An 11,080-nucleotide genomic window follows, 5' to 3' on the forward strand; every position below is an offset into this window, starting at 1 on the left:
GTACGATCTGAATGGATCCTTGGTACCCATGGCTATTGGGATTGGGGAATGGACCTATAATTTCGCTACCCGTCTACGTTATCTTTGTCTCCAGCTGTGTGATAGGATCGTCTATTTATGTATAGGATTAAGTTTGAGACATAAAACATTGGTCAATAAGCTCACCAACACCTCCCTGAATAGGCAGCGTGGCGGCATCTCGAAACCCAGCAGCGGCTTGCTTGATGAGTGTAATATCGGCATCTGCCTAAGCCAACCAGCCACCGTAGTATCCAGATGCCCTTATCTCGGCTTCCTGTGAGACACCAGCAGGATTCCATTCTATGTTCACTAAGGTAGGTAGTTAGCCTTTTCACGGCGCATAAGATTGGTCCAAAAACGAGGATGACTGGCTCCATGTTTTGGAGTAAGTGGTTCCCCCCCTATGCTGTTTATAATCAAGAAAATTAACATTATTGATTTGAGTTGACTTGTTAATTTGGCTCTCGTAGAAACTTGCTCTCGATGCATCCACCAGCCATACCCCTGACTGTGCGCGTTGTTAAGAATATCTGTGACTTTATCTAGCCTTCGTCAACGCCTAAAGAGTATGTGTTGTCTGTGACACATTGCCCTTGCCAGGTTTCGTGAGATCATCACCACCATCCGAAGCTTCTGCATCCAACGAAACTTTGATTGTGCGGAACTTGCGAATAGGAACTCCTTGAGCGAACAGCTCATCGATTTCTTCCAATGTCTTACCTCCACACTCAGGGATGCAGAACCACGAGAATAATGTCGCCAGGAACGAGGTCACTCCGAATATGAAGCCGACTTTAGACCCAAGGCCAGCATGTGATTGGTCAATGAGGTAGGGAATACTGAAAGCAACAGCCCATTGAATGACAATGTTGAAGACCGCACCCACAGCATATGTGAGATCGCGTAGACCGGTCGTAGGGATCTCTGCGGCTACAACGTGTGAGAGAGGTGCCCATCCTAGGGAAAACCCGATGCCGAAGAGGGTGACGGTCGCAACGATGGCAGACCGAATGCTCTGCGAGGGGTTCTTGACAGTTCCGAGCCCACCCATGGTCATAAGACTGGCTGTCTGAAGGACTGCTCCGGCTATCATCAAGGGACTGTCGAATCACGTCAGCTGGTGTTGTTACATGTGAGTACTCAGGCAATACTAACACTCGTCCTGTCTTATCAGACAAGAACTGTGTCAAGAAGACGGCAACAATGTTAAGCGCAGAGTTGATGCACGACATAACAAAAGGGTTAACCGAATTCAGACTCTGGATAAAAATTGTGCCATATTTGGAAGCAAAGTTCTGACCCGTGAGTTGAAGAAAGATGTTGACGCCGATTGTGATTAAAGTTCGTTTGAGATTCGCTGAGGTCGTCAGTAAATGTCATATCCCTGATATTGGTAGTTGGCGTTAGCTTACTCCCTCGCCACATGTCCATAAAACTGCCCTTTTTAACAGTGTTGTTGAGGGCATTCTGCATCTCTCGAAATTCGTGCTCGATCTCGTCGTCGGTGTATGCCCCTTGTCGAAGTAGTCGGAGGGACTTGAGAGCGTCCTCCTGGCGATCTCGGGTCAATAGCCAACGGGGAGACTGGAAGAATTAGAGAAATTCGGTAGCCATCATGGTAGTTCTCATACCTCAGGGATCCACCACACAGCTACTGCGAGGATAGAAGGAATCACGAAGAAAAGGCCATAGGGGATCCTCCAGGAAGCATGCCCCTTGATGTCGCTGGTACCTCGGCAGATAATAGACATGATAAGGCTACCAAACTAGACTAGCCATTAGAGAAACAAAACACCAGGAAAGAAGAGGGGGCTCAGACGAACCAAAAGACCAGACTGATAAGTACCAACGACAAAGCCGCGAGCCTCTGCAGGAACAAGCTCTGACTGTAAAACAGGGACTAAGGCGAGCTCCATTCCGATGTAGACGTATGTAATAGTACGACCAGTGATTGCTTGAGTTGGGGTCTTCGACGTAATCAAGATGACTCCGGATATCAAAGCCCAGAAACACATGAGAAACATTGCCAGACGGCGGCCAAAGCGACGGCTGAAGAGGTTACCAAGAACGAGACCAAACACAAAGCCAATAAATTGGATACTGTTCAAGAGGGATAGGAAGACCGTCTCGAGAACGTATGTACCAGTGGCTTCATCGAAGGTTCCGAACTGTCTCTTGAAGAAAGGCATTGCTTGAGTGTTGCTGAAGGCAGACTGGTCCATGCCGAAGTTGAGCTGCGATAAGGCAATCATGCCACAAGCATAGATGAGGCGGCCGTTGAAGCAGGCAAGGAGCCCGCGAGTGCGTTTGGGAGGGGCCATATCTGCCTGTTGCTCAGAGTCTCGGATCATCAAGTTGCTGGCCTGGATGCAACTCTTGGTTTCCGAAGACTGTACATGCTCTTATTTATACATGGTTGCCAATTGTGGCCATAAATTGAAGCTTCTTGTCGTCAGAACTGGACTCGATCACGCGAGATGATCTAGGGCGCGATGGAACATGGTTTTGGATAGTATCCTTGATGTTGGACGGGCATCATTGACGAGTGTAAGTGTCTTCCAAAGGTATGGCTGTGGTTTCAGCTTCGGTTAACTGAACCCGGAACTCGATAGTCGCCCATCTCTGGTAAAGTCAATGGCGTGCTAGGGGTTCCCCGCATTTCGGGGAGTTCGATAGGTTGTTTTGGCGACGCGGATAGGCGGGTCCGTGTATGCCGGGACGGAGATGACGGGTAAAGACGGAGACGGAAGACGTTCGGAGTGGGGCCGATCAGGTCAGTACCGCGCGTTGAGGGCCTCTGGGACTCCTCTTCTCTGGGCCGGTGGCTGATACTGTATCTTATGCCTATGGTAATTGTAGAATGTTTCTGTTTAAGCATTTTCAAAGGCAGATCTATCCTCGTATTGGGATAGATAGGCGGAGAAGACGCGGATAGACGGACTTAAGTGGACCTCAAGCACCCTCCATTATCAAGTGTGTATAGCTAGATCCTGTCAACTCCACACTCCAATGAGCTCTCCGTAAACAGTTAATAAGGTAGATAGCCCCGGATTGAGAAACGAAATGTAGATAATTACTCAGAAATTCTCTCTGTTGCTCTACCAGGGCTGTCTCATCAACTTCATAATCTGTAGCCTGTTCTTGAAGCTCAATATGGGTTCCATTCCAACCCGCAAGCAACCCAACTTTCTCGTCATCGTCGCCGATGACCTGGGCTACAGTGACCTCGGATGCTTTGGCTCCGAGATAGCGACTCCAAATCTCGACCGCCTCTCGCAGACTGGTGTGCGACTGACCAATTTCCATACGGCTTCAGCATGCTCCCCAACTAGGAGCATGCTATTCTCCGGAACGGACAACCACATTGCGGGCCTGGGCCAGATGACAGAGCACATGGCGAGGTTCATGGATAAGTATAAAAACAGGCCTGGCTATGAGGGATATCTCAACTTTCGCGTTGCTGCGCTTAGTGAGATTCTTCAAGATGCTGGTTATCATACAATTATGTCTGGAAAATGGTAGGTTGGGAGCAACTTCACAGCCTCAAACCATGACTAAATGTTGTCGCCAGGCACCTCGGAACGACGAACGAGACCTCACCTCACGCGAGAGGTTTCGATAATAGCTATGTCTTCTTATCAGGGTGCTGTAATCACTACAACTATGAACCGCAACTCGACGACCCAGCGCACGGGTTCTTCACACCTATGAACGCCGGCAAGTTCTGGATGCAAGACGACAGATTCTTAGATCGAAAAAACCCAGAAGATATCCCCGACGACTTTTACTCGACAACTACCTTTTCTGAAAAGTTAATTGACTACCTGAAAGATCGCAAAGACACTGAACAGCCATTCTTTGCGTATCTACCTTTCACCGCACCCCATTGGCCTCTACAGGCGCCGCGCGAGACAATCGAGAAATATAAGGGTGTCTACGATGATGGTCCAGCAGCCTTGCGCAAACGAAGGTTGGCGAATCTCGTTGAACTGGGGCTCATCTCTGAAGACACGGAACCAGCACCCATGACAGTCGAACTGTGGGACAAGATGTCGCCCACGGAGAAGGCTGAGTCGGCGAGGAAAATGGAAGTCTATGCCGCTATGGTAGATCTCATAGACGTCAATATCGGCCGCGTGGTGGACTATCTCGACTCTGTTGACGAACTAGACAATACCTTTGTCCTCTTCATGTCGGACAACGGAGCTGAAGGGGCTATGCTCGAAGCTGTTCCCATGATGGGCAGTGTTGGCAGTGTCCCAAGAATCATCAACAAATACTATAACAACTCGATTGATAATATGGGAATGGCAGACTCTTATATCTGGTATGGTCCTGAGTGGGCATGCGCGTCAATGGCGCCCTCCAGGGGTTTCAAGACTTGGATCACCGAAGGTGGTATTAGATGTCCATGCCTTGTTCGATATCCTCCTTTCTCGAAGGCTGGCGGATCGCACACCGACTCATTCTGTACAGTCATGGATATTCTACCAACAATCCTTGACTTGGCGGGCGTGCGCTTACCAGGAAGCAAATTCCGAGGCAGAGAAGTGTTCCCCGTTAGGGGCTCCTCATGGGTGTCGCATCTTGAAGATCAGGCTCCCGCTTTTCACGATGAGGAGAAGGAGATAACTGGTTGGGAGCTGTTCGGTCTTCGAGCTATCAGGGAGGGTCGCTGGAAGGCTTTATATATGACCGCACCAAGGGGAAAGGACAAATGGGAGCTATACAACCTGAAGAACGATCCAGGCGAGCTGCACGATCTCGCGGACAATAACCCTGATATCATGGACCGCCTGATTAATTTATGGGAGATCTACTACTCAGAAACAGGAATGTTCGACCCAGGGCATGAGTTCGGTGTCACTAAGATCTAGGAATTCAACAAATATCAGCTGCTTGTTTCGCAAGGATTAGTATTAGAATCACATCACATTCACAGTTATTGGTGTTAAGACTTTGGCATATGTTTGCAGATTCTTTTGTTGATCTCTATGTCATTCTGTGACAAATGTTCTGAGGTAAACTTGTGACGGTGAGCTATATACTCTGAAGAGAATAGAAATGTTTCTTGGTGTAGAATCTTCCTTGCCATCAACGACTCGAGCCAAAATTCAAACGCACTACTCTCAAAATTCGCAATCCGCGTATCGGGTGGTTTCTCTAGTGATACCCTTGCCTCAGGGAACAAGAAAACACTTGATCTTAAACCAAGGTGCAAAAGATAACTAATCTAAAGGCATACTAAGGCTATACTAAATTGAACTCAGTACTTTTGTTGTTAGGATTGAGGTCCTGTACTTTCTTCATCGTCTAGCCAAATATCGTTTGTTTCAACTTTTCCTTCTCTCCACTGCTCTCACACATGTCACGGAACACACCCTCTTTTTGCCAAAGCTCCTTGGGAGTTCCAAACTCTGCAACCTGACCGTCTGAAAGGACGAGGATGCGATCAAAATCAGCAATGGTGCTCAGACGATGCGCAATGACGATGAGTGTGCTGTCGGTAAACTCCTCTCGAATGCTGCGCTGAATGAGGGCATCGGTAGCCATGTCGACGGCGGAAGTGGCCTCGTCAAGTACCATGATCTTAGGACGTGCCACAATGGCACGAGCGAGACAGAGCAGTTGTCTTTGGCCTTGAGATAGATTGCCGCCAGACTCAGAGATAGGGCTTGATAGATCTCGGAAGATGTTCGTATTCTTGGCAGCAAGTGTCGAGGTTGCCGCAGAGGCGGGCTCATTAGTAGGCGTCACTGGTTGTGAGTCGACAAGATGAACACGGCCCAGTGACTCGCGAAGCTCATCATCTGTATTGTCCTCAAATGGGTCAAGGTTGGATCTGATTGTTCCTGAGAAAAGCACAGGATCCTGAGAAGATGTCAGTCCTCATGTAGTAGAACCAAAAGCGAATACACATACCTGAGGAATGATAGCTAGGCGAGATCGCAAGCTATGCAGGTCAATTTTGGAAATGTCCAGGCCGTCGATGGTGACGCTACCAGAACGGGCCTCCAAAAATCGGAATAAGGCGAGAGTCAGAGATGACTTTCCAGCACCTGTACGCCCCACAACACCGACTCTTTCGTTATTCTTGACGTCAAAAGAGATCCCCCTGAGTACTGGTGGAAGGTCAGGGGCGTATGAAACCTCAAGATCCTTGATCTCCATAGTTCCGGAAGTAGGCCACGCGGCAGAAGGCTTATCTCCCTCAAGCGACTCGGTCTCAAGTTCGGTGTATTCGACAACTCGCTCGGTTGAGTTCATATTCAGTTCCATACCAGCATAGTTTCGAATGGTCCAGAGGATACTCTCGGCAAAATCCATGGCAAAAGACAAGGTGAAACCAGCCAAAGCAGCGTCCATACTAGGGCTCACAATGACAATTATTCCGACGACAGTCGAGAATAGTGTACCAATAAGACCCATACGTAGACCCATCCAGCGGTTCACAAGCCACATGTAAGAGGTGATGATACTCCACGAGTCAAGCTTCTCATACATCCTGTCAATATAGACCTGTGTCTTCTTATAGCCTCGGATTGTCGACACACCCGCAAGAGCTGCGTTGAAGAGCTCGAAGACTGGAGACTTGCAGTTACTCTCGAGTCGCTTTAGTGGTCGCGCGCCATAGAGATACCTATTACCCAGTAGAATACCGAGCCCCAGGAGAACTATAGCCAAGGGGATCACGATGCCGGACGCGAAGAAGGCGGCCACGCAGACACCGACCAGGGATAGCAAGTTGGAGATGAACTGAGTCCAGTCCATAGTGATACGGTTATCGATGATGTTGAAGTCGGACGAGAATCGATTCAGAATTCTGCCGACGGGAACGGTGTCGAGCCATCTGAGAGGAGTATGTAGGACAGTAAACAGCATCTTTTCGAAGAGTGATCGGCTCGCTTTGATAGCAAGGAAGTAAGCCCAGAAGAACCTGAATGTGCCAACAATTGCGGTAGCACTGGAGATGGCAATGTAGATCCATAAGTAGTACTTCAAATCGTAGTGAGTCTCACTAGCCCTGAACTCAGGCGCAGAGGTGTACGGGAAATGTTGAAGTGAGAATACTGAGGCGTGGCCATGTTGCTGCTGGATGCTGCCAGTTGAAATACTTTCGTCGACATCACCGGTCCAAATTCGAAGCCACCATGCTCGACCTGGGATCAATGTTAGCAGTAAACTTGACCATAGATTTATAATTCTCACCAAGAATGCCAACTTCATATCCAAGAAAAACAAGTGCACAAATACTCCAAAGGACAACGCCGCCACTGTCTTGCAGATAGGTAAGATAGACATGCTTCTTAACGACACCCCTTTCCCGAACTTCTTCCTGAATGAACTGCTTGGCGTTCTTGGATGGCACTTTATGCAGCGCATTATTCTCATTATCCTCAGCTGGGTCTGTGATGGAAGCTTCCTCGGAATTGACAGCCGTTGAGGAATCCGTGGTCTCATCTTCAGAAGCTTGCTGCACAGTCTCTTCGTGCTGGCGAATCTCCTCCAAGGTCCCATCCTTGATAAAGTCGGAAATCAAACCAGCATGCAGAGCAACACCCTCACCAAGCTCAACTATATACTTGGCTTTCGACTGCACTAAAGCAACGTGGTGAGTGACGAGGATTCGAGTACGTCCCTTGCAAATATCGCCCGTGACACACTTCTCAAAGATATGGCGGCCTACATGTGCATCGACAGCACTAAAGACGTCGTCCATTACTAAGATATCGGCTCGTGAGTAGATGGCCCGAGCCAAAGTGACCCGCCATTTCTGACCGCCAGACAGATTGATGCCGTTTGCGCCGAGCTCCGTCTTGTCGCCGTCTGTCAGGATCTGTAGATCCTTCTTAAGAGCGCACACATCAACGACCTGGTTGTAGCGTTCCTCGACAAAAGGGAGTCCAAATAAGATGTTATCACGCAGAGATGCGCTCTCGAGCCAAGGAGTTTGGCCAACATAAGCAATAGATCCGGGAATAATCCAGTCGCCGAGGTTTGCTTGGGCATCGTGACGCTCTTCCGGGGCGATGGTGTTAGGCACATAAACAGAGCCCTCCAATACATCAGTTTCACCAAGAATGGCAGAAAGAAGTAAACTCTTTCCTGTACCGGTCTTTCCAGAAATCACTGAAAGTTCGCCAGCGGGGAATCTTATGTTCAGACTCCTCAGGATGAACCTATCCTCGTCGGGTGTTTCGTCATCTTCGGGCCAGGCAATAGATGCATCTTCGAAGGCCACATCTGTGCCTTCGGAAAGCGTGTTCTTCATCTCGGGACCATTGAGATACGTTTGGATTCGCTTCAAGGAGACAAACGTGTCAACTCCCATCGTAATGAGTTCTGGTAGCACACCGAGCGAGACTTCCAAAGCCTTGAAAATTCCAATGCTAACGAAAGCAACAGAGGGCAAAAGTTGACCGTTCATAACGGCATAGACAGCAAGGGATGTCGCAGCAAGCAAAATGGGGCTGACGACCCAGCATCCAAAAAGACCGGTATCGACAACAAAAAGTCCCCATAAGGTCTTTAGTTCCCGCTCTCGCATAGCCAAGATGCGCTTTTCCCAGCGACTCTCTAGGGCAGCGAACTTGATCTGCCTCATTCCAAGAAGAGCTTCGTTGACCACAGCTAACTTCTCATCGCGGAGCTTCATCAACTTATCCGATCTGGATAGCAATTCTCGAGAGAAGTAGGTGTTGGCGGGAAGAGTAAGACCCCAGGCTACCAGACCAGCTGTGAAAGGAATCCATCCAATCAAGCGAACCAAAAAGAAGGAGAAAAATAGCAGTTTGAAGACACTGTTGATAATCAGGAACTGGAAACCCGTGAAGTTCGAGATTCGCAACGCATCAACACCAACAAGGTTGACGATTGCCTGTCGAGACTTCAACACACTTGAGCCGTCATCGGCATCTTCTTCATTTTTCTTGTCTTCTGCTTGGTCCTGTGGTTCATCTGACTCTTTCGACTTATCCGCAGACTTGACGTTCTTGCGTCGAAGCGACTTTTCGAAGATCAGTGTTGACAATTGCGACCGGATAGGGAGAGCAATGCTCGCAAACGAGTACCAGAATACCCATCCTTCAACCCACTTTGGCATATCAGTATACGGTAAAAATTTTTATATGAAGTACTTACAGCATCTAAGAGATTAAAGCCAGCCATCGCAAAAATCAAAATCCAGAGCTCCAAGTTGGATGCTCCGGACAGTCCTACATCGCGCTGTTCGAGAATGTTGATCACACGTAACATGGTCCAGAAAGGTAACAAGGCCAGGATGTTCCGGAATACAGTAAGGGAGAGCTGTACCATAAAGGAACCCTTGTATGCCCAAAACAGGGAGCGGAAGAGGCTACCTTGAGGTTTAGATGCGAGCCAGTCCTCTTTCAAATCAGCAGCTCTCAGCGTCCGGTCTACATGAGGAACATCGCTGGCATCCAGATCATTCTTTTTGACTGCAAAAGAAAGGAGGGGATCTACCCAGGACCACGTGTAGCGGCTGAAAGCAGAAACAGTCCATTGATCATCGACTTTTTGACCTTTGAAGAAGACATCAGGTCGGCGTGGAAGTAGCACACTGAAGAGGCAGAGAAAGACGACTGCACCAACATTCACGGCACGAAGAACAAGAGCAACTGTGTTGTCTCGAGTAAAAACCTGAGTCTCCTTAATCAATTGGGGCACAGTAATGGTGGCAACAATAAGAGAAGACCCAAAAAGCCACAGGCCAAGATCGTGGACCTTTACAGGCGCATGATGGGCACTCAAGGAGATGGCATGTAGAAGAATAAGAGCCTATTTGGAGATGAACGTCAGTGACCATTGCAAATTGCCATTCCATTTTAAGTACTCACCCATGCCCCAGCAATGAGCCAATTCTTAAGCAAAAGCGAATCTGACTGCGAAAGCGATTGAAGTACTGAAATTGCAATCGATGTTCCAAGACCGACGGCGGACAAGGCAAGGATGAAAACTTTGGGAAGACGGTTTGAAAAGGCGGCCAAGCTTTCAGGCGTACTCTTGCCATCAGCATCCTCATAGAAGTTGTCCCGTGCAGTGCGCTTCCGTAGTTGGGTGACAGCTGTGGCTAGAGCGGGCGTAGTGGCCAATGCTACAACAACAAGGCCTGTGCCAGTCAAAATCACATCGACGTTATTGGGCACACCCATGATTGAGGCTTTCTGAGTAGATTTGCTGAGGAAGAGTTGTGGGAAACAATGGCGAAAACCGCCAGAATATAATCTTTGTCGTCACCCTCTGTTATCGTTGTTGTGGTGGTTATGTCGAGTTGTAAAATCTTAAAAGGGCCAGGCTAGAAACAGTCTATACATTTGACGTGCTCCGAAATGACGAGGGAAAAGAAGGGAAAGATAGACAAGGATTCAGCACAGGTTTTAATAAGATTCGAAATCAGTCACACCTTACGCATGTAAGCTGGCTGATGCCGCTTCAAGGATTTGTAAAAAAAGACGGGGACCTTCAACACCGTGGTGAGTGGGTTGAATCAACGAAACAAGACGTCAGAAAGGTTCGGTTAGATAATCAAGAAGTGCGGTTTTGGACCGAGTTTAGTCTTAGTGCTTCAAGGAACCGCTCGAACAGGGTTGAGGGAAAATAGTCTGGGGGGTTGGTAGAGGGGGCAAGGATCTGATTGCGAGATATCTTACAAAGGTCCATTGTTGGGAACCTAGCAGATTTGAAAAAGTTCCTTTGATATCAGGTTGCCCATGACTCTTCACGGCGAGGCATCAACGATCCACAAAGAGTATAGTTCGTTTCTAATGCAAGGTATGATGTGCAGAACGTGAATGCCATAGTGTGGTATCAACGGGATCCGGCTATCAAGTGTACTTCCTAGTACAGGATACTCCATATCACCCGGCACCGGGGCTCTGGGGCAAGATCCTTTGACAAGCCTCCTCTTTGTGTCTCTTGTGTTAAGCAAAATGAGGCCGGCATCGTTCAGTCACCGCTCGTCAGCCACTAGAGGTGACAATGCAGGGTCTTTTCGAGCCCTCCAATCAACACCACAAACCATTCATGTGGTTGGCGGAGA

The 11,080-nt window shown here is 48.5% G+C and overlaps 3 protein-coding genes across 3 annotated transcripts; 1 reads left to right on the forward strand and 2 right to left on the reverse strand.

Annotated features, from left to right (window-relative positions):
• Positions 1-410: 410 nt before the first annotated feature.
• FOXG_00988 (uncharacterized protein) lies at positions 411-2,598 on the reverse strand. Its single transcript, XM_018377692.1, has 5 exons — positions 1,845-2,598; positions 1,653-1,787; positions 1,434-1,605; positions 1,177-1,378; positions 411-1,121 (listed from the first exon to the last, which is right to left on the reverse strand). Exons 1-5 carry the CDS (start codon positions 2,370-2,372, stop codon positions 581-583), a joined length of 1,578 nt encoding a protein of 525 aa, XP_018233454.1. The 5' UTR covers positions 2,373-2,598; the 3' UTR covers positions 411-580.
• A 468-nt stretch (positions 2,599-3,066) lies between these two features.
• FOXG_00989 (arylsulfatase) lies at positions 3,067-4,963 on the forward strand. Its single transcript, XM_018377693.1, has 2 exons — positions 3,067-3,539; positions 3,593-4,963. Exons 1-2 carry the CDS (start codon positions 3,175-3,177, stop codon positions 4,896-4,898), a joined length of 1,671 nt encoding a protein of 556 aa, XP_018233455.1. The 5' UTR covers positions 3,067-3,174; the 3' UTR covers positions 4,899-4,963.
• Positions 4,964-4,978: 15 nt separating this feature from the next.
• FOXG_00990 (uncharacterized protein) lies at positions 4,979-10,579 on the reverse strand. The gene is made up of 5 exons (XM_018377694.1): positions 9,879-10,579; positions 9,163-9,819; positions 7,231-9,115; positions 5,944-7,181; positions 4,979-5,892 (listed from the first exon to the last, which is right to left on the reverse strand). Exons 1-5 carry the CDS (start codon positions 10,191-10,193, stop codon positions 5,335-5,337), a joined length of 4,653 nt encoding a protein of 1,550 aa, XP_018233456.1. The 5' UTR covers positions 10,194-10,579; the 3' UTR covers positions 4,979-5,334.
• Between the last annotated feature and the right edge of the window lie 501 nt (positions 10,580-11,080).

This window comes from Fusarium oxysporum, chromosome 1 (genome assembly GCF_000149955.1).
Source record: "Fusarium oxysporum f. sp. lycopersici 4287 chromosome 1, whole genome shotgun sequence".
NCBI lineage: Eukaryota > Fungi > Ascomycota > Sordariomycetes > Hypocreales > Nectriaceae > Fusarium > Fusarium oxysporum.